The 24535-nt window shown below is 38.1% G+C and overlaps 1 protein-coding gene across 6 annotated transcripts in view; it reads right to left on the bottom strand.

The window, feature by feature from the left end:
- PTPRM (protein tyrosine phosphatase receptor type M) overlaps positions 1–24535 on the bottom strand; it is a 504474-nt gene that overhangs the window by 216200 nt on the left and 263739 nt on the right. For all 6 annotated transcript variants that reach the window (XM_067290684.1, XM_067290685.1, XM_067290688.1 and 3 more), the window contains exons 8-10: positions 12488–12796; positions 8974–9083; positions 4209–4410 (exon numbers count right to left, since the gene is read on the bottom strand). In XM_067290684.1, coding sequence (XP_067146785.1) covers positions 4209–4410; positions 8974–9083; positions 12488–12796 — 621 coding nt within the window. The remainder of the gene's footprint in view (positions 1–4208; positions 4411–8973; positions 9084–12487; positions 12797–24535) is intronic.

The raw sequence follows: 24535 nt of genomic DNA, 5'->3' as shown, positions 1-24535 counted from the left end.
CCATATTGTTAGTCTAGCATGCCTTCAGTTACAATGCAAATATCAGATAACTGTTCAATAACATCAGCAGAAAAACAAAGAAAGGCCAATTCATTGCCAATTTTAAGATGTCCAAGAGATCCTTACAGGAGTAAGCCTTCAGAAAGCAGTGAGAATCCATGACTTGACAATCAAATCCTTTTAAGTTATCACAAGAGGAGCACCTGAAAATGTACATGCCAAAGTGGCTGTAGTTTCTGAAAATGGGAGCCCAGCTTTCTCAGTATGTCTATGGCATCTGGATACACTCTCAGAACTTGCCATTTCTGCAATTTTTACTAGCGTTGTAACTGTCACGGGGCTATGGTCCACCACAGACATCACTTACAATAATGACACATGATTAGTATCACGAGAGCTTATCTTAGTTTGAAACCACACTCAATAGCACTTTGGCAAACTGACTCTTCATTATATGGAATTACAGTTGTAACTGAAAGAAATGATGTCTCAGTTACTGTCTTTCACTATTGTGACTTCTTTCATTGCTATCATATGGTCACATTACTCACTATATTGGATGGAAGGGTGCTCAGTAAATTGGTTGTTTAATAGTCTGTTGAATCCTTATTGTACAACTGTTAATGATGATACACATTTAATAGATTTAAAGGTTATAAAACCAAAAAGTCATCACTGCAACGATCTTTTTGACCACAGATATAATGCAGGGCAAAAAACTTCCCTAAATTAATTCTCACTTGAAACACTAAGTACATTTGGAGGGGAGGAGGAGATCTTTTCCTTAGTAGGCTCTTCCAGTGGCTAATTATCCTTGGCATCTGAATTTGGCTAGCTTCATTTTCCAGCCATTGGATGCTTTGCGTACCACACTGATGAAGTTAGTAAGAGCATACTTTTGCTCCACATATAGATAAAGTCAACCTTAAGCTTCTCTAGTAAATTAAATAGCTCCAACAACTTGAGTCTCTCTCTTTAAGGTGTATTTTCCTTTCCTTTTTACCCTTCCAGTAGCAGCTGTGCCTGTCTGAAAGGTGTATAAACTTCTTTGTCCTTTATCCCTCTTATATTACCCTATTTACCCATCTAAGGATTGCATTAACACTTTTGTCCATAACACTTCCTAGTCAGCTGTGAAAAATTAATAATATCTTTATCACTTTTCATTGGTATTCATCAGTTTTGAGATGCTGCACAAATAAAAAATTAATCTTCAAAAAACTCCTTGTGAGCTGAGAGGGTATTCTTATCCTCTGTTTACAATCCTGGATGTAAGGCACAAACGTTCAGACTCATCTTTTTAAATAATTTGGGTACCCACTTCAAGGCACCTAAAGGCATAATATTCCAGAGAACTTTGAAGACTCAAACACAGTTTTCATTGATTTCAGCTGCAGTTTTGAATATTCAGCTCTTGTTCAAATAATGCGTGAGTCTCATGTTGAACATCCGGAAAATGAGGGAAGCACAGAGTAACTGCAACTGTATGAACTCTGAACATTTTGGAAACACTGTCAGTGTCACTTCTTGTCCTTGGTCTTCCTACCTACATCTGAACAAGTTTTTTAATCTTTCCAACTTGTGACTTGTGCAGGATAAGCTCTTCTTTCCCCTTTCTCCTGCCTGGGTTAGGATTGTTCCTCCTCCACACCATCCATACATGAAGGAGGAGCTTATCAGTAAAAAGAGAGAACACAGGAGATATACTTCCTCTTCTCACCTTTTGCAAAGGCACAGCCTGGTCATGAGCAGTAGAAAGCTCAGACCTGCTGTATGTGTGGCAGGTGACGCTGTGGGCTAATGCCCACACAGGCACGGCTCTGAAAGCTCAGAGGGTTTGAGGTTATTTGGTGAAGATGGCCTTTATGGTGACACTAGCTGTTCAATTCCAGCAAGTTTCCACAGGTTGTGTGCAAACTGCAACATTCATAGATTGCCAAAATCTGGACAGGTTTTCAGAGAGATGGCAAAGTAATGCCTCTTCCCTGCTAAATACCTAAATCTCTGTTTGAAAGTGGGAATGTTTTGGACACCAGAATTTTTCATTCTGTCAGCCACGTTCCTGAAAATGGATGAAACTCTTCTGGGTAAGAGAGGCAGCATGTAAAATTTCAGCCTACACACATGACTTTTCACAGAGTTACAGGCAACAGAAAACAGTGTCCATTAATTCTGACGGCAGGCACTGCTACTAGCTCTGCTTTTAGTAATACACATTTACATACAGATCACTTCATCCATCAGTGGCAATCACACAACTGTAGAATGAAACATGGCAACTGTTTATGGTATAGGATAGTACTACTCAACAACTTCTGACAGGAAATTAAGAGTATTTTATTCAAATGAAAACGCAGTCTAGATTCAGACAAATTAAAATGCAACAACTCAAGTTGGAAATTGGACAGAATGCAGTGTTGCCACATCATCAGTTCTGAAAGTACTGTGAAATCTTTTATCCATAAATGTTCAGCATTTTGGTATGGAGAGCACTGACCACATCAAGAGCCTCAAAGCCTTACAGCGGGGCAAGAGGACTATGGGGCAACACCACTGCATGAAGAGGAGGGCAACATATTCGACACCAAAAATTCTGTCAGGCTTTTTCAATGATCATAAGAAATGTGTATTCTGCTTCTATTTTTATTTCAACAAGAAGTAGGCTTTAAGTACCCGGGATAAATCATAAGTGTTCGCTGTTCCTACAGTACCTAACAAGAAGTAAGGAGAGAGCAGGGCTCAGACAAGACCGCTTGCTGAACCTCGCCATGTGCTTGCTTGGAGCTCAGTCTCATTTCAAAACGTGCCTGTAATGCCCATTCACACTAATGACTTTTAGTTGGTGACATACCAAATTTAGGAAAGAACAACAATTTAAGCTCCAGCACTGTTCCCAAATGCCTGGATTCTTTCCACTCTCAGCAGTCTCCTTTCTTCTTTATTCTAATAAGGCCTGATTCTGCCATCCTAACTCATATCAAGTTCTTGCTATGTCAGAAGTTGATTTCTGGCAGAGAAAAGTTCTGTGCACTGTAGGAAAGGGGATGGAAAATGGACCCTGTATTTACTGATCTGTGTTAATTATGTTTATGCTTTTCATTATGAATAACTTTTAACTTGAAAAATATCAACTGATTTTTTCTCTACAATCACCTGTATTGACAGTAATTTCCACCTTGCATTAATTGGCCTTTCTTATAATAAAAATTAATTGCTCTATATCTGATTAACACTTCTTTGTTATTTTTTTTTCATTCCACACTGATGACAGAAAATGAGTGACGGGGAAAAGTACACAGATTGAGAGTAAAAGAGAGAAGATGAAAAGTTTTGTACCCAAATACTTTGCTTTACTCTTTCTGAAAAGCAAAGTTGTACACAAATAGATAAGGCAATTTTTGTAAATATTATTGAGAAGCCATAGTGCAGCTGTCAGTTTAATTCTCAACAAGATTGTAGAGAGGTGGAGAGAAAAGGGATTTCAACTGTAACTTTGCAAAACATTTTGCCATGAATTACATAAGCATTTTAGAGTATGTAATAGTATTGCATCCCATTAGTTAGAGGAATAAAGTGTTCCTCTGCCTCTGGGAGGGCTTTAAAATATTGTTCATGGATCCGCAGAAGTGACAGAGTCATGCTGCTCTTATCTGAAAAGCACTAGTCTTGATGTTCTTGTCTAATACAGTTTCATATCCACCTCAGTCCACACGTCTGCTAGGAATGTATGCGGCTGGCAGTTAGCTACACTTTCTAAGCAAGCGCTAGATGTATAGTATTTCTGCTCTACTCTCAATTGTTCATGGCTCATTAAAGAGATTTTCCAGCACCGTTACTGTACTAATTTAGAATCATGTCAAGGCTGAATAAGCTCTGAATGGAACCCTCATCCTCATGTCCAAAAAGCCCTACGCTAAATGTTGCAACAGCAGCTGGCACTGATTTCAGGCACATAATTCATAGGGCTTTTTGCATGGTAAGTTACAGTTGTGAATAGGAATTTCAAAGTACTTATGGTCTAGCTGATATTCAAGCACTTGAAAGTTTTTCAAAGATGTTAGTGTATGTCGCTTTGACATCTTCAGGTATGAACACTTACTGTATCTTTTCAATTTGCTGCTTGTAAAATCCTAGAAGAAGTAGAAAACAACAAGAGAATTACCCGTGTCATTATTGTAAACAAACAGTAATATTCTTTAGTCAAATACCTGATATTTTAGTGGTGAATTGGTTTGTGATTGGAGGTCCAAAGCCTTTAGCTGTGCTGGCTCTGATGGTAAAAGAGTACGTAGTGCCAGGATATAGTCCAAAAAAGAGATAGTGAGTTTCATTTCCTAGCTTTGAGACTCGTCCACTTTGATTGGATAAATCTATTTCTGGGTCAAAAGAGCTGACTGCTTTGTAGGTGATCTGCAAAAGAATAAGAAAGTTATAAACAGTTTTGAGCAGATGAACGAAGATTGCATCTTCATCCAGTAAACCCTCCTGATGTATGCGCTGTCAGACATTTTATGATAAGCTATCTTACTCTCTTATACTCTTCAAATCCCGAATCCCATGAAGGGACACAGAAACTCAGCCATAACTGGTATGAGTTATTACTTTTATAGATACAGAGACTTAGAGGCAGCTAGATTACAACTATAAAGAATGGGTTCAGGCTTACATTAATTCCTTTAAGACGCCGGCTTTCACAATGTCATTTTTTGAATCCATCTTACTGTTTGTTTTGAGCAGCAACAATCAGCAACATCAAAACAACCAGGTAAAAACAGATAAGTAAATGCCAAAATGTGTGGCCCCAGGTTTAGCTGACTTGACTATAATTACACTTTGCTCTGAATAAGATCATCCTTAGTAGATGATAAGGGCAGCTTAAGGTGAATTCTTCAGAAACTGGGTAAAGCTTGTCTTTTAGTCTGAAGCTTAGATATTGTAATTGCTAAGTTGGAAATTTTCAGGTTATTAAATTGTACCTTTGTCAGATTCTCATTTAAAGGTAAGGGTGGGAATGTTAAGTAATATATGCAAAATATATACTGTATCCTGTGTTTCTTCTTTGATTCAGTCTTACTTGTTTTCATAAGTAATGTTAATATGAGTTCGCAGTAAAGCTCTATACAGATTTTTTCTGTTAGTTACTAATTTCCATGTACTGTAATGAGAATTTAAAAATAAGAAATCCATTAAAAAAATAAAAAGTAAAAATGATTCATCCCTCCTTTTCACTTTTAAATAGTTTTGTTTGTATGCAAATATGTATAATTCCAGCATTAAAATATGTGATAATTGACAGTCTTTTTGTTACATTTATGCCATATTATTATAATTAAGAAGACATATAAAATAATATTTAGATAGAAATATCTAAGTGTTGGCATTGCATAGCTTAAACACTTGCAGTTTTCTAAAACCTCTGACTTAACGAAAATTGATTTTTACATGACCCATCTAATATAACACCTATAAAATGCTGAAAATGAGTAATAAAAAGTCTGATACAGTCTAGACAAACTCTGACATTCTTTTGTTAGATATAGGCAGATCCTCTACAATTCCTCATCCATAAATTTAGCTGAAAGTGCCTTAAAAACCCCCAACTAACCTTCCCAATTCTAACAGAAGACAGAACATGACACCACCAAGTACCTAAAGTTGAAATTAAGGTTATATATTAAAAAAAATCCCCCTTTCTGATAGCAAGCGTTGTTACGTCTGTCTGTGGGAGAGTGGGCAAGTATATTTTTGGTGATTTTAAAAGACAGGTTAGACAACTACCTGGCAGCTATGCTTTATACACAGCTGATCCTGTTTTGGAACTAAATGAACTCTTGAAGCTCCCTTTAACTTGTTTTCCTAGCTTTCTATAATTCTTAACTGCATTTCCCAGAATGTCAGGTAAATTTTATTTGAAAGTAAACCAGGATGCTGGAAATTTTGCAGCCTATGTTAGATTCTTAGCAATTTTTACATTTAATTACTAGACAGTTAAGTGGCTGATGTTCTATAACAAAAGAAGCTCCTCCATGAGTCAGGCAAACCACAGTAGAAGTAAGTGTTTTGATTGGTTAAAATGAGCTTGTTTTGTTTCTGTATTTTACTCCTGTTTGTAACACTGTTTTTTGGTTTTTTTTGAAAAACTAATTTGTCACTTCCACCATGCCGGTTCAGCCTTGCAGCAATGAAAAAGAAGGGCACGAGGGTCATGTTTTCACTGGCTGTTCACAATTTTTATCAAATTTAGATGAAACCTTATACAAAAGACTAATCCCTTTATTCCTACAAACTGTAGACCTGTACTGCTGATAAAGGAGCAAAATGGTTTAAGAAATTCATGTCATTTCTTAATCTAAAAGCTTTTTTTCCATTTCAAATATTGGTAAAATAATTGGATTTGCACCTAATTTCACAACAGCAATGAATACTTTAATGCTTTATATTTTAATGTACAGTTTTTCCCACCAGGTATATTAAAAGACTGTCTACTTTAGGCACTAAAAATAAGTGCTGGGCCCCAGAAAACAGACTAAGCTATGAGATTTTTAATAACACGGAAAGTTACATACTCAGAATAAGAAATGCTAGACATAAAGGTGTGACTGAGCTTTTTCACTAGGAGCAGGGATGCAGACTAAGGACTGTGCATTAAGTACATTTGTCTAATAGGATCAAGGCCCTGGGACCTTCTGAAAGAAGGTGTGTGCTGCTGTGGTCTAAGGCTGCCTCTTGCAAAAAAGGCTACGCACTGGTTGCCCAGGAAAGAGCGACCTTGCTTCTAGGTCTGACTCAGCACCTGCAGCTTTTTGTCTTGCCCCAGCTGAGCATCTTCAACTAGACAAAAGCACGCAGTGCTCTCGTCCCTGCTGTCCTTCTGGCCCTGTGACTCCTTCATCCCTGGTATTGCTCAGCGGTGACGGGAGAATGGAAGGCACATTCAGCCCTAGCCGCAGCTCAGCGGCTCAGTCACTCTCCTGCAGGCAGGGGTCTATGAATTTGAAAATCCCTCAGGCTGAAATGTCTACAGCCTAAGTCTCCTGCTTACTAGGTGAGTACTCACCTGCTAAGCCTTTCCGCAGAAGTTGAATGCCATGAGCACCGTTGTTTTTATGGACATACCAAACATACCATATGTTTTGTATGAAAGCAGCTTCAGTGCCTATGTTTTTTAGATCAGTACTGTTGACGTAGGCACAACTAAGGGCTTAGATGTTTCTTCATCTAAACTTTGGCATGCAACAGGGCATTGGCAGGAGCTAGACACCTCACTTCTCAAGCTGGGGTGATCTGGAGCTTGGCTGGGTGTGTTACCTTGACAGTACAAAGATCAGCCAGAGAGGTGCCTGCTAACATCATGGCTAGCCTAAAGCAATCTGTTGAACACAGGTACCTAAATTTCATCTAAGTTGTCTTGATTTTATCCCGTGAGCAACTTCAGTTAGCCAAAATATACCCAAAGTATACATTGGGTAAAATGTTCCTGTGATTCACTGTGTATATTTGTTGGCAGCCAGTAGTTTGCCAGTCATGTTTATAGAAACACTGTGGTATATTTTAGGCTAATAAGCAATAGTCAGGGAGACAAAGTATTGGCAAACAAGTCTTCAGCAACTTGATACCTGTTCATATTCAGCCACCTGACTGGACTGAGTTGACATCCTCAGAACAAGAGGCCATTTGATTGCATAAGCTTCTTGTTTTCTTCTACTTAAAAATTAATTAAATCAAGTTTTTGATTTCACTGATTGTGTTGCCCCTTCCACCTCTGCTGTACGACATATTAGATAAGCAGTGTAAGGAGCTATCAGTATTTTATTCTCTCTGCAATATTCTCTTTACTATTGGAATACTGGGTTCTTTTGATGTTCTGAGACTTGTACAGTCCTGAATACTTTAGAAAGACTTGTAAAAGAGTCTGGTCATGCTATTCTTCTCCACCTCTCAATGCACCTAAACAACTCCCATTACAGTTGATGAGGTTATACATATATACTTAAAAAGAACTGCATGAATACAGAGCACATATTCCTCAGCAATATAATCAGACGTGCATGCAATGTTCTTAAGCAGAAAGATAATTTTCCAGTGTTTCTATGTATATAAAGGCTAGCATTAACAAAAACACTAACATACTATCTAAAGCATTCTGATCCCTGAAGATACACAACTTTCTGAACTAGTTAAGAAAGTTAGCTTTATCAAAACCAGTTCATACATTTTCATAGCATTTTATCCTCTCACAATAAAACAGTTTGCAAAACAGTATCAATAGGGTACCATTCAACTTAACTTTTTTCTTATACCATATCTCATTTAGGTGTTGTTTTTTTTAAACAAAGCATTTCAATACCAGATTTGTAGTAAGGTCAGGTAAGAGGTTTAACAGTGATTACTGTCTGACAGCTTAATCTGTGCAGTCTTTTGTCAATTTTTCTAAAAGGTATTCAGGCTGAGGTTCCATATGAGGAAAAGCAGCAAATTTTAGACATGTAACAACATATAATTTTGTTGAATTTTCATTTAAAAATGCTAGATTTTTTTTTTAAATTGTGCCTGCTTGTTTCTATTACAATAGACTTGCTGTAATGAGTCTCAGAAATGTGATGCTGTCACTACTGTGTTATGTCTCCTATTTTTTAAGAATTCACTAAGATCCGCCTTTCAGTCTTTTAAATATTTGATCTACATTACTAGATGGAACGCTATATCATATGGATCTAATAACAGCTGATAATCTGGGACACTCTTTAAATTCTGGAACATTTAAAGCTGATAATCCAGGAACATTCTTGTTCTTGCAGTAATTCACTCCTACATTAGATTTTTTTTATTAGTTTATAAGTACTTCTATCGTAAAAAAACCCTTCGTTTTCCAGAAACTGACAAAAAATCATTTTTAAAATTTCTGTACTGACTATGTGCTTTTAAAAACCAAAACTATACATGAAAATGAAAACATGAAAAAATGCTTGATACCTCATACAAAGTAATCACACCATATGTTTGCGCTGGCTCTCTCCACTGAAGAAAAATCTTCTCTTCAAAGGTACTCCCTTGAATGGACTCAAGTGGTACAGCACTCGGGACTAATGTATTAAAAAAAGAAAAAAAGTGCTGTTTGAGAAAAGTTGCAGGAGATACTCACTGTAGCATTTATGCTCTCAAGGCTTAACAACAGTCCATCAGGTCTCAATCCCCAGTCGAAATACAGTTCATATTCTGCAGGTATAATCAGCATTTGGTAAACTGTGAAACAGATCACAGATGACTCTCTGCTCTTCTTCACCCTCAGTAAAACATCTCACTTGTATATAAACTTTTAGGAAACAGCACCTGCTATTATTTCCCCAAGACTGAAGAAAAGACCAGGGTAGGTCAGTGATGAGAAGAATTTATTTAACTGGATAGTACATTAAGGAAACATACGTGCCACTTGCAGTGTAAGGATTTAGCGAGTATGGCACTTCCCTAGTAAAACGTTATTGATGAAAGAAAAGGACAATTCAGCTTTTTTTTTTAGGAATTAGGTGGTGTCTCAACAATAAATTCTTGTAAATAAAACCTACTTATGACACTTACTCTTCAACAGTATTAATGTCCCACACCAAAATGGGACACGTTCCCATGTTCATGTATGAAAATGGAAAAGTATCGAAGTAACAAGTTACCATTCTAGCAGATTAAACTGGAGTGGGCAGCTTGGGAAGATGAGGCACATTTGGCACAGAACAGTGATTCTAAATGACGTTAGGCCTGAAGCCTTACAATGGGTTGAACATACAGAAACTGTGAAGTTGACAAATTGAAAATCTGGTATTATTTGTGTGTCTTGAAGTCTCTACATTTATGAGAATCAAGACTGAAGCGCCACGGATGGCAGAAAGCTCTGATATTGTGTCAACTGCTCTCAGATATCTACCCATGCTTCCTCCTTGTTCTGCAGTGGTTACCTTATCCCGGAGCCAACCTCACCATGCTTTTCAGAGATGTATACGCAGCACATGGGCATGTAAATGCAATTTTATTTTTGTAATACCACATGCAATGGAATGTGAAAAGAAAATCCTATAAAATGTACATAGGACTACACATGTGATAGGAAGATGCACTTAAGATTTTCTAGCTGCTAGAGAAAAAAGATGAAAAATACTTGGTAAAATGGTTGAAATAACTTTTCAGACCCCTTACCGAGATTTACCTGAATGGTTAAAGAACCTGCTTAGCAGGACATCTGCTGACTCCTTCCCTGCTAGTCCCCTCTCACTCCTCCATGCTGTTGGTCCAGGAGCTTATGCAGTTTAAGGCTTGACAATCATCTTCCCTTATTTCTCAGAGTCCCTTACTGGAATTCTGCTGCCAGCAGGAAACTCCAAGGCCACAGGTGATGATGGTTTCTGAATTTGCTTACCAGTCCTATATGAACCAGTAAGATTGCACCTATAGGGCAACCTTGAGTCTGGGCTCCCAAGAGGGAGAGAATTGGCTAAACACATTTGGAACCTAGGGTTAATGATTTATGTGTAAAGAAGAATTTAATATAGTGTAAATAAATTATGAGTATGGAAAAACATTGTGATAACCCTCTAAAAACACCTGAAGGCCATAAACATGGAGCAGCTCTGTCATAAGGAAGGTCAAACACTGGAGCTGTAGGATCTCCATCTTTGGAGAGCCTCAAACCTCAACTGGAGAAAGCCCTGAGCAACCTGCTCTAACTAGATCTGCTTTGAGCAAATGGTTGGACTAGATGACCTCTGGAGGTCCCCTGCAACCTACGTGATTCTGTTATTCTAAAAATTAGGATCCATATGCTTTGTTCTGTTACATCCACATTTATGCACCTTACTGAAAGTGTTAAGTATACTAAAAGACTATAATTTTTTAAAATATATGCAAAAATATTGCAGAAACAGAATCGTAAGACTTTCAGGCCTGATATTTCAAAATTGATTCATATTATGCAAAGAATATTAAAATATTATCCAAGGTATTCTTTCAGCCACTGATGCTGGGTTTTAACAGACCTTGGAATAATATAAAAGTTCCAGAAGGCCAGGGAAAAGCAAGTATTATGTAAAATTTTAAGGCAAATATATAAATGACCCAGAAAACAATAAGATCTTTAGCTTTGTCATCCTGGACAAAATCTTAATAGGCTTACAATAGACAGAATCAAAATTAGAGGACAAAAGAAAAACTTATTCTAATTAATTTTTATGCTAGCTTTGTTTTGTCAAATCTGTTGCATCAGTTACTATACTTTCATAAATTGTTTAATTTATTCCCTCCTATATTTTGATTACAAAACAACATTACACAAAACCAGTACAGCATATATTAAATGATTAAATAGGTTTAAATGACAGACTTCAAGTATTTATTAAAAACGGAACTCATTATTACTGTTTTTTTTTTTTCAGAAATCTTCCCAGTGTGTTTGCGGAAAGTCTATCATTGATCCATAAGAAAATACAAAGATTGCAGATGTATAAAGCAATATGGGTCATTTGATGAGGCCTATTTGAACAGTAAGCATTTTGTGCTGGCTAAAAGTAATGTCAAACAAATGAAGGCACACTTGTAGAGGCCACCAAGGGACTATTCTTCAGAGCAGACTATTCTGATAAGGTGGAGAAGATTCTTGGCACATGACCAACTGAACAAGGAAGTCCCACTTTGATGTCAGAGCTAACAGTGCTCCAGCAAAGTCTCTCCAAGCATAATTAGGATAATATCACACAGGATTTAGGAGAATGGTATTACCTTTTCAGGCAGCATTACTAAAGCATTACTGAGACACAGTAGCCAATTCTGCTGTCCATGCTTCAAGAAAAGATACTGACAAATTATGTCAGTGCTCAAAATGAGCAAATGAGATCTGAAAATCTCATTTTAGTCAAAATCTACCAAAGGAAAGGGAACATTTATATATTTGAAGGTAAGACATTGTCTGGATAAGCAACTAACAGGTGGTTGGAAAGCCAAAGCTAGAACAACTGAAATTGCAAATTAAGAAGAAATATTTAATGGTGAGATTATCAACCCAAAGAAAAACTTGTGTGAGGACACTGTGGGCAATCACTTGAATTTTCTTCAAATTCATACTGGACCTTTTAGAGGCAAAACACAGCTCAAGCAGAATTTATGGGTTTACTGAAGAAATGATTAGATGATGTTTGATGGCACAGCTTATGTGAAAGATCATAATGCTTATAATGCCCCCTTTATTGACTTAAAATTGCTGAAGATGGTGGAAAATTTGCTACAAATTTTAATGAAAGTAGAACAAAAACTTATAGAGAAAGAGGCTTGCTCGTTGACCACAAATAATATGCATGTACAATTAATGAAATATACAAAAATACATTAAAAGTAATAATAATGTTTCATATTTTTATACAACCTCCTAATTTGTGTGGTTGGTTTCTTGATTTTGATTTGTACATGAATTAATTTGCACGTTTTTTAAAAAGTAAATACAAAAACTCACCATCTTCATCAGTTTGTACTACAAGTTCTTGGCTTTCTTTTCGTCCTTCGGGATTCATTAGCACCAATTTTATGCTGATATTTGTGTATGGTGATAGATTGGTAATTGTGTGCTGTGGATGTGAACTTTCTGTATCCCAGCTTACTTCTTCTCTCACTTGCTCTTGTCCTCCAGCCTGGTAACGGTAATGGATTGTGAGGTTGTATCGATGGCAACGTGTAACATTATATCCAAATGGTTCCCAGCAAACAGTGATTTGTCTAGATTTGATCTCCACAACCTCTAGTTTCCGTGGTCCACGCATTGGATCTGTAAAATTACCAACATAATTCTGGTATCATATTTATGCTTATTAAATTATATCAGAAGTAATATTAGTAATAACAAATTATATGATTCTGTAAATACAACATATCAGTAGAAACTGAAGTTCATTCCTTTATCTCCCATATTGCAAATGAAAATAAAAGCACAGGTCTCATGAAAAATCAGAAAAAAAAAAACACCAAGAAAAGGAGAGAAGTGTCTTTGATAAAAAAAAAATTAAGAGAAACCAGAAAGTTTTTATCACTAAACTCAAACTGTACAACTCAGTTTAAATGATGCTATCAATTATTTGCAAAGAATAACTATGTCCAATTCTGTTTACAAATTAACAGTTTTAGAGCAAAAAACTCCACCTCATTCAAGCAAAAGAAGTATCTAAAAATATAAGGTAATTTTAGAGGAAAATTTTCACATATATGGTTAGTTTCTCCCAGGACTGTTTATACAGAGAAAAATATTAGCTTCTTCTTCAGCTGTTTCTGATTTATTTTCAGCTTAGACTGAACACAATTAATCAATCTCTGTTTTGCCAGGACATGAAGTTAATATTCCGATTTCTTTAAAATAGTCTGTAGGTTCTTTTTCCCCACAAACACTAGCTCTTAGTATCTTGCTTTTTACCACATCCAAAACAGCCTAACACCTCACTTTGTAATAGTGGTTTAGTACAGAATCCAAAGAAACACAGACAAAAACCATCTCAGTTGATATCTTTACTGCAGCTGAGTCTTCCTAGAGACCTCCCAGCTGATAATGAGTAATAGTTCACAGCTAACAAAATCATACCCGGGAACATACCGTGATCTATAAACAAGAAATTTTTCTCAACTTAACTGTCCAAAGATTGCTGCTGAGGGAAGCTAAATTCCCTCCATTCCTGCTGCTCCCTGCAGTCGAGTTGGGAAAGGTGAACCCAGGTTTCCACCATAATACAGCATAACTGCTGAGTTGGCGTGTGCCCCACATTTTCAAAACACTGTCATTAGTAGAGCTATTATACATATTTAGCAATAATCTGTTTTTTTTGTGCTGGAGCCCTCGACAAGATTAAAGGCAATGTCTGGTTTTATCCACTGCTTCACTAGTTAAATGCTCAGAGGACTTTTAATGAGCTAGAAGCCTCTTAAACGTAAACACATTAATATGCATCTTCCCTCTTTTATGTTTATTAATCAACATGTCTTCACTTGAAATGTTCTGAACAATTTACACTGGATTTCATCTTTTTATTTTTTAATAAAATCCCTGCATGCTTAAAATATTCGTTCAAAGATGTTATTCATCTTAACTCCTTGAAGAAAAGGTGTTAAGAAATTGCTTGTTCTCTGTAACACCTACAAAGCAGGGTATATCTTCTTCCCCTTTGAATACTCTGGCTTTTTTTTTTTTTAATTAATTGCCACCACCTGACACAGCATTGATCAGCAATGTAGAATATTTGCCAACTGGTGACCAGACAGCAGAGTAAAGCAAATTCAATAACAGATCTATTCTTTGTCTTTCTTCTAGTGACTAGACTGACTGGTAAAAAATCTCCTCACATGATACTGCCAAGTCCTCACCTCCTACTGATAAATTAGTACATAGCCATTTACCTACTTCCCAACTCAGATACCCCAGCTAAGAATCCTGATCATTGGGATATTTCCTACTGCTACAACAGTTAAGATTAATGAGAAGCAAATCTCAAAGACTGGCAAGTCCTGAGAGTTTCATATCTTCCTTAAGCATTTACTTCTGCATAATTCGGACAGGAATCTCATGAAAAAGGTGCTTTCCTTTTTTGTTTTCTATTCTAAGCATTTTTTTCTTTCAGGTGAGACTATAAATAGCAAAGATCTTTTAATCAATATTTTGGAACTGCATTGTTATCTGGATGGGCTAAATGGGACTAGAAAATGAAGGAAATTAAGTTCACAGTGGCAAGAATAAGGATCAGCCTGCTTAGGTTCAGAGTAGGCTCATCAGAAAACTCAGAGCAGAGCTGAAAAATCTTCTTTAGAGACATAAAACTAACATAAAACATTTTAAAACAGAAATCAAGTGGCTATATAAAAAAAAAAAAAAGGGATTAACACCTATCCAAGATTTCTGCCCAGGAGAAGGATATTCTTATGTCACGTAATCTTTCTTAGTTAAAAGTACAAGTTAGCTCTCAGGTTAAATCTTGAAGTCATTGCTGTGAGAATGACAGTTAGTTTCACACTTCTAACAAAACGGACAAGGGGAAAAGAAAAAGAGATTGAACTGTAAAAGGTGGGACCACACAGCTTGTGTTGATATTCCCAGGATACAGCTCATCAGACAGTGCAAATATCCTGGTTGCTTTGACTCCTGACTTGATTCTCTAATCTAGAATATCAGATAACTAGACAGTTCACATCTGTTTTTATTACCGTTCATTCACAGATTATGCAACTAAGAGGTCATAACGATCCCTTTGGAGGATAAGTGTAGTGGGGACCAATTTCAGCACTGAGTGGAAAGGAGAAAGGGAGAGAAAAGAAAAAATAAGATACTGGGACAGGGCAAAGAAAAACATATAATGCTGGAAAATAAAGCAGGATCTTATATGTACCAGGTGAGATAACTGCTGGTCTATGGGGGATGTCTATTGATAAAGCCAGGCTGAATATCCCAAAGATATCTATCCATCAAAGAGCTTTTGAAGATTGAAGATATTGGCCTGTACTCTAAAGAATTTACCATTTTGTTTCCTCAATCTCTCTTTTAAAGTCTCAAAAATGGAGCTTGTTAATGGAATAGACTACGCTTTATTATTTCTTTCATCAAATAAAACTAATTCCTGAATTACCACTGTTTTATTTGTTTTATTTTATTTTTCTTTCCAATATCATGCTTCTCTTATTTACCAGACATGGCTTCATTATAGGCCTGAAGATACCAGTGTCTAGAGGTGGCAAACTTTTTTATTTAAATTACTGTCAGTCTGCCTCCTTTCACACTATTCCTGTCATTCTCCTTTGCTACAGGTTTCAGAACTTCTAATCTGCTCTGTTTAGCAGAGTGCTCAGTCATAACAGACACGTTTGCTCCAAATACATGGCAGTTTCTGGTTAGAGTAAGATAACCCACAGAGTAAGCTTGAAAACAATGATGGGAAACACATTCACTTTAAACCAGAAAAAGAGGCTAATGGAATTTTTGGATTAAAAAGATGTGGTTCAAGACAGTCATGAAAAATAACAGTAACAAAAGATACATACTGTAACAAAAGGGATGAAAGGAGTTCCCATTTGATCACCTATCACTGAGCTTCTCGGGAGGTGTCTTTGTATACCCCAAAAGACCTGCTTACTGTGAGATGGTTCTGAGTGCACAGTGCATCCAATTTGCAGGAAAGTATATATTCTTCATCATGAAGGACACAGGATACTTGGGGAATGAAAACTGTTCAATAAGACTGGAAGAATTATGGCTAATGAATTCAAAAACTAGTACTTAAAAGGGAAAGCTGAATTAACTACCACAGCATGAAGACTTCATTTAGTTGATTTTATTTTGTGCAGGATTGTTTTACCCTCATACTTTCTTATGGGTACACTCCTAAATTTAAGTGAAAGAAACATGCTATAAAGATATTGTTCTTGTGCTCATGAGACAGAATCACAGAATCACAGAATCGCTGAGGTTGGAAGGGACCTCTGGAGATCATCTAGTCCAACCCCCCTGCTCAAGCAGGGTCACCTAGAGCACATTGCACAGGATTGCATCCAGGCGGGTTTTGAATATCTCCAGAGAAGGAGACTCCACAACCTCTCTGGGCAACCTCTTCCAGTGCGCTGTCACACTCACAGTGAAGAAGTTTTTCCTCATGTTCAAATGGAAGCGTCTGTGTTTCAGTTTGTGCCCATTGCCTCGCGTCCTGTCGCTGGGCACCACTGAAAAGAGTCTGGTCCCATCCTCTCGACACCCTCCCTTCAGATACTTGTACACATTGATAAGATCTCCTCTCAGCCTTCTCTTCTCCAAGCTAAACAGGCCAAGCTCTCTCAGCCTTTCCTCATAAGAGAGATGCTCCAGTCCCCTAATCATCTTTGTAGCCCTTCGCTGGACTTGCTCCAGTAGGGCCACAACCCTCTTGTACTGGGGAGCCCAGAACTGGACGCAGTACTCCAGATGTGGCCTCACCAGGGCTGAGTAGAGGGGGAGGATCACTTCCCTCCACCTGCTGGCAACACTCTTCCTGATGCACCCCAGGACACCATTGGCCTTCTTGGCCACAAGGGCACATTGCTGCCTCATGCTTAACTTGGTGTCCACCAGCACTCCCAGGTCCTTCTCCGCAGAGCTGCTTTCCAGCAGGTCAACCCCCAACCTGTACTGCTGCATGGGGTTATTCCTCCCTAGGTGCAGGACCCTGCACTTGCCTTTGTTGAACTTCATGAGGTTCCTCTCTGCCCACCTCTCCAGCCTGTCCAGGTCTCTCTGAACGGCAGCACAGCCCTCTGGTGTATCGGCCACTCCTCCCAGTTTTGTATCATCAGCAAACTTGCTGAGGGTGCACTCTGTCCCTTCATCCAGGTCATTGATGAAGAAGTTGAACAAGACTGGACCCAGTACTGACCCCTGGGGGACACCGCTAGCTACAGGCCTCCAGCTAGACTCTGTGCCACTGATCACAACTCTCTGAGCTCTGCCATTCAGCCAGTTCTCGATCCACCTCACTGTCCACTCATCTAACCCACACTTCCTGAGCTTGTCTATGAGGATGCTATGGGAGACAGTGTCAAAAGCCTTGCTGAAGTCAAGGTAGACAACATCCACTGCTCTCCCCTCATCTACCCAGCCAGTCATTCCATCATAGAAGGCTATCAGACCTGTGTTAACAGTTCATGCAGTACTTGAAAGTTGTTGTCCTAGCAATAGTCTATCATTGTTACCTTGCATCAGGCAAGGTAAGTGGTAACTCTGCAGAAAAATGTCATTTCAGAGTGCTAATGACAACTGAAATCACATTTTTTAGAGCAGAAGGCAAATACAATACTGGTAAATGGAGATTAACATTTCATACCTATTATATTATATGCAATACATACACCTCATACAATGACAACTGCTTGATGATGCTTTGTTTTCACCTTACTTGGTAAAACCCCACCTGCAGAAAGGGTATAAAGCCTCTCTGCTTGCTCTGCACTTCTCTGGCTAACCTGATATTCTGCTGCTCTCAGTATTCTAGCTCTTATGTGTTGCTTCGCCGGCATGAATCACGAGGTAAACTGGAAAAACAGGGCCTACCAATTCTTAAAGAGAAGAGGATTTCTTCCCAAAGGAGCACCATGCCTGTGGCTCAGCCAGGTAGCTCGTACTGATTCCCCTGATGGTGCCTGCAGCACTTTTCGTGCTGCGCTCGTTCTGCCAACTCAGCCGGGTATCCAGCAGCGAAGCCTGACAGCCGCAGCTCTGACCTGAGGGACCGGCAAGTCCTGCTGTAGCTGCTGGCATTTCAGCATCCCATTTAATCGGTGATCTCACTTCTTCTCTGTTCAGCCCTGTTTTGCTGAGAACACGGAGCAGAGACTGACAGGTAGGAGCAATTTCCATCGCAGCTTCAATTTGCAGCTCATTTCTCTGGAACTTCGCGCTTTACCTCTTACTACAAGTACAATGCTTTTTCAAAACTCAATTTCACAATCACAGAGCGACTTTTAGGTATAATTTTAGCATCCTGTCATTGATCATCAAATCTTGGGCTGAGAATGAAAACTCGCACTGGAAGTTTTGTCTTTTCTGTTCACCATCGACTGCACAGACCTATGGAAATAAGAGCCTAAGAAAGGAATGGCACGGTGATTTTCTGCTACTCCATGATATTTTAGTAGCAGCAGAGATCTGACATGTGTTAGGTAACATTTAGAAGACATCTGAGCCATAGGAATCAAGAACTTATTTCCTCTTTAGGTAAAATATTAACATGGATTAGCCCTGTAGCAACTCTCATGATTTAAATTTCAAATTGGACTCTATTATCCTTTCACAGAAAGGAAAGGATCATCAGGATAAGAAAATATAACAATTTAAGATGAAAACAGAATCCCCTGAAATTTAAGATATTATCTTATCTAAAAACATATTATCATATACATAAAGCTATTTTAAACACAAAATTTAATTAATGATAAATAATGAGACTGAGGAATTCCTGGCTTTGTCACAGTTTTTCTAAGCAGTCTTGTATGAATCACTTAACATCTCTTCACATCAAATCCCTCTGAGGGAAATGATGGAGTATTCCTCTGAGTAGTCTAGGTTCAGTATCAGAGGGCGTTACGTACAATTGAGTAAGGAACTTGCATACTATGGCAATGGAGACCATAAGCAGATACACACTTCAGGCTTGATTCTGCATGCTGAATCAGGGCTACATCGGATTCACTTTACTGAATGGGAAATACCTTCCAAGGAAAAGCAAAACAGAACAGCTGAGAAGGAGACATGCAAAGTTCACTCTTCCCTGCAGAGGAACTAAACTATTAAACATTTAACATTTTCTAACAATGGAGATCATATTTCTGACTTTACACATATTTATGCACACCGTATTTCAACCATATTTCTCCTTACTTGGTAAAACCCTACCTACAGAGGTTATAAGGCTAAACTTCTCTACTTACTCTGCAGGTCTCCAGATAAACTGATATTCTGTTGCTTGTCATCCTAACTGTTGTGTTATGCCTCAGCAGCATGAATCATGAGGTAATGAAATATTATTTCATCTATATGGGAACAGACTGTATGCCTCATGAGCCAGCAAAGTCTGTTTTGTCTTGTTTTTAAAAAACAAATCTCAGGATTTTTACATCTAGAGTCAACACCAAACAAGAAATTAGGTAAAATATTTCACCTGTTCAGCTCCTCTTACTTGATTATATCCAATCTATACATGACTGCAAAGAATCTGATGTTTACACATTTGGTTTAACAGTTTTGTGCAAGATCATATTCAGCTATGATGGGACTGATTTTTATACTGCAATTATTCTTTGTGCGAGTTCAACAACAGACTGAAGCTCAAAAAGAGCTTTTCTTTGCTCAAAATACCATGTGATTTGTCCAAGCTGGTAACGGATCAGGGTTTTTCACCTTCCAATTTACCAAAAACCGCAGAGGGCAGTGAGGCAAGAAACAGTGGGCAAGGTTTTGGGTGGTGTAATGTAACAGATTAACAGATTTTCATGTAGGTCAATAGAAACACAATGATTTGCAGGGATGACTGGAGAAAGAAAATGGGTACCTTACCCTCATTATTGTTCACACTGCCTATTATTTGGGTTACAAAAGAAAGGAATCACTGAGGTAACCAAAGAAACATAGGGACAAATGACTAAAAGAAACAGCAAAATCAACACCCTAATATGATTTTGCTGATGTCGTTGTCCTGCTGAGTCCAAACATTTTAAAATCAAATCAAAGACTAAGCTATTAGTGTACACAAAGCTGTTGACAATCCAGAAACAACCCCTAGAGTAAAGAGGGACGCATTAGAAGTCAGTCATTTTACTTATCTAAGAACACAGTGTGTGGTGACAGCAAGCAATAAATGCTAAAAGCAGCCAAGAACAACTATAAATTTGAAAAAAAAAATTGAAAAACCAGTTTAATCTGGCATACCTCTGCTTTCTTTCAGCTGCAGAAATTAACAGCAATAATTACCAAGAAGATTAATCTGTGGAAAAGTAAATGACTGCAGAAGATCCTCAGCATCTCCTGGAAAGATTTCAAGTCAGAGTATTTAAAACTCTTACCAATCTTTCACTGAGAGTTGCTACATAACATTTCCAAAAGACATGCCTCCCACAGCAGAGCAGCAACTTCCATCAGTCTCCAAAAGTACTCCCTGACACTTTAAAAAATGTGGGGATGCGTGCCCTTCAGAGCTAACGTAAGAAAGAACTCTGAGGCAGCAAAACAGAAACGATAGTCACCTGCTCTCCAGAGAAGACAGGAATAATCAGATATATATAACTAGTAGCTGAAAACTGGAATATGTCTGTTTTTCTTTGAGAGACTTCTGGAAAAATGGCTTCATTTTAATTATATTCTATGGTACATGTCTTCCACAGTCAAAATGCCAGTGAAGGAAGACAAACAGATGGATGTGCGTACCCTGAAGGTAGCAGGATGACATGAGCCTTGAGCAGTGGCCTGTGGGGATACCTTCTGCACCCTTCCAAGTTATTCCAGACTTCAAGAAAATTGAGAGGCAGAAGTAAGCCTCCTGCATAAATTTCCCCCAACACCTCTGCTAACATGATCAGCATCCACAGTGTCACAACATAAAAAACATCAATAGGACAAGAATTAACAACTAAAAAAACATGTTTCAGATCAACCCCATCACAAATAGTTTTTGGTTCTGGACCAAACCACTTCCTGTCATCTGGGAACCATGTGATTCTCACATATAGCATGAGCTCATACTCAGCCTTCTTTTTTCCTGCCAGAGATGCCAGCAGTCTGCTGCAGAAAACAGAAAAGCTAGCATCTCTCATATTATCCTGTTGCCAATAAGATTGCAGGAACTGATGCTAACACAGGCATTCTTCAATGTGGAGCAAGATGCAAATAACATCTCTTTTCTCGTGCTTCCACTGATTTTATTTTATCGTATACTTCGCAAGTACAGTATAGTTAAACTTTACACATCTGTATGAGGTATGACAGCTTTTCTCCTGGTTTATATACAAAGAAACTGAAGCTCAACATGATTGAATTATCTGCCAAAGGTTACAGAGCATCAGCAAAATCAGTGGAACCTTAATTCTCATTTCTTATTTCTAAGCCATTAATACGTAATAGTCAACAGATTTGCCTTTGATTTGTGGCCAGAACTGCTTAGCCCAAAACCTGGGAGCTCAGAAAATGATAAAATACATACTCATAGCTCACGGCAGTAAAATGAGCAGGCAAAATGCTTAAAATGAGCCAGCTTGAATCCTCTTACTTCTCCTCAAATTCAGCTGTGAGATATAACAGAGATCTACTTTTTCCAGGAAGGATCATTCTTGTGAGACAACCAAGATATTTAGTCAATTATAATTGACTAGAAGACCCACTAGAAACACATTCTAACAAGCATACAAGCGATCAGCTCACCACTTAAAAATAACAGAGTACAGTTGGTGATTGAAACCAGATGAGGCACTGGAATTAGGCTTTTAGTAATATTTTATCACAAACACATAAATGAGTGATATAATCCTGCATAAGACAGTTTCCTTAACTTTTTCATCTCTTTTCCAATTCAGGGCTATACATATACCATGAGGCATATGTCTTCCAGGCTGAAATTCACAGTTGCAAAATATTGGTATAATCATCAATAATATCCTTTTAAAGTCAGTAGTATTTTTTATGTGTCATTTTCTATACAGGGTTTACTTTCTTGAGAGAGCTGATATGAACTTTTCACTCTATAGTAAAATTTAAATCTGAGCCAACACAAATTGATTCTAATATTTCTTTATGTTGCTGTCTTTTTATAGGTATACTTTAGATGGTGAGTCATTTAAATTCTAATATATTTAAATAAGGAATGAAAGAAAAACATCACTTGATATGTTTTTGTCAAATTACCTACATTACATGATTACTCCTCCACAATCAAAATCAGATTTTAACTATGAGTGATACAAACAAGACTACATCCTGAATCTGCAACAGATTTTAGCTGCTTGTTTAAAATGACATACCTAGCTATTCAGTAATCACCTTATAATAACCCCTTTCATTTCTAAATCCACTTAGCCATCAGCCAGTAGTGAGAAAAATGCTGGCAGTGGTTTTTACAACTACACATTAGTTTTACATTTCATGACAAGCTAATTCTAGAGAGTTTGAAAGACAGACAAGCATGTGTTCTTAAGGTTTTCTTTCTTTTGCATGAAGGTAGCATACATCTAACTGAGAAACGAAAAATAAAGGAGTGCAGACATATACTTTTCACTTCACACTTATGGCAGTGACAATTTATCCCAACGTCACCCCAGGAACTTCAGAGAATATGTAAATCAACAAGAAATAAAATGCAGTGATAAATACCTCTCAGCACAAATTAAGAATTACTGTGGCAAGACGGCAAATAAAGTGCCCATCTCTGTATGATTCCCAAACTCAGGCTTGGATCAGAACTATCCTTGAGGCAAATTAGAGTTGCCTATACTGTCCCTTTCAGTCGAATCTATCACAGGCATCTAACCCTTTTTCTGGAGTTGTTCCCGAGTGCTTTACAGTGCCATTATGGTCCCTTCCTATCAGAGGTCCAACAGCGGTTCAGTCATCAGACACCGTTACCGCCTGACATGATACACAGGCGCACATTCTCATCGTTCAGTGGGATGGGTACCCCCCTCTGCAGCACCCCTCAGGAGGAAGCAGAGGAAGCAGACTTCCAGGCCATTTCATGCAGTCTACAGCCCAGATGCTGCTCATATTTGGGAAGCCTCAGGCAACGTGGAGGAAGCTGAAGGTCTGAGGACTTGCTCCTGTGGCCCCTGGCACCCTTCCTCCACACACTTCCCAAGCAACAGTACCGTGCTCGCTGCACATGAAAGTTTTTGGTAATAAAGTGTCAATAAAGAAACTTCCAGACACACTAAGTGACGGTGCAGGGGGCTGCTTCATAGTTATGGAAGGCATTTCCACAGGATTGACAATATTCATGGGAACAACAGACGTAGTCTGACCATGCACTACGAACAGGTCGTGGAAAGGGGAAGTGGCTTTAAAGATGTTACTTTAAACATGGTTCCACTCCGCGGGCAAAAAACGGGAGCCCGGGAGAACACTATAAACTTTTAGAAGTTCTGGTGGGGGAAAAAAATTTCTGGCCAATTTTCTCTGAATGGAAGTGTCTGGAATACATCTATGAAATGCCAGTAGAGCACACTGCTTTCTTTATACACTAATACAGTGTATGTCTTTTTGTACAGTAAGTGCCACAATCACTTTGTGGTGATTGTCATTAATATGAATGGCAAAGCATGCCTCTTGCAGGGGAAGCAGGTATGTGCTACCCTCCAAAGCAAACAACGGGGAAACTTATTCTGATAAACTCTTTGCTCTGACTGTCATGCCACACATTAGCATCTCTGAGCTCCTTATGTTTCATGGTACAGTTTCTTAAGTTGCCCCAAAAGTCAACTGGAAAAAGATTAAAAAATGGTGTAAATTAGTGAAGGCTTCAGCTGCTCAATACCTGCCAAGACAGCAGAAGCACAGAGACTATTCATTATGTTCTGGAAAAAAATAAATGGGCAATGCTGTTTCACAGATCAGTCAGAATAAGATGTAGCAGGGTGTTCTGGTTATCACTGTGGCCTATTGCTACTGACAATTCACATTAATTCAGAGCAGTTATATACAGTGGTGCTAGCTAAATTGGGGATTTAAGACAGACTTTTATTGAACTCAAGTGACAGGACTCCATGGTGATATAAATCTCGGTAAAAGAGAAAATGCCACCAATCAATGTTACTTATCTAAAAAGAATATTTAACATTCCTTCTAATCTGATATGTGCAATCAACCTTAACCAAATGATGTAGAGTGAGATCAGTTTAGACAAATAAGTCTCAAATGCGTAAGGCTGATAAATGAATCGGATTCTCTGTATCAACTGAGAGAAGAGACTTTGAACGTTAAAATGTATGTGTCACACGGGAACAGCAGATTCTGTCTTTCCTGCTGCACCATTAG

This window comes from Apteryx mantelli, chromosome 2, assembly GCF_036417845.1.
Source record: "Apteryx mantelli isolate bAptMan1 chromosome 2, bAptMan1.hap1, whole genome shotgun sequence".
NCBI classification, from domain to species: domain Eukaryota; kingdom Metazoa; phylum Chordata; class Aves; order Apterygiformes; family Apterygidae; genus Apteryx; species Apteryx mantelli.
This window is presented reverse-complemented; position numbering and strand designations above follow the sequence as displayed.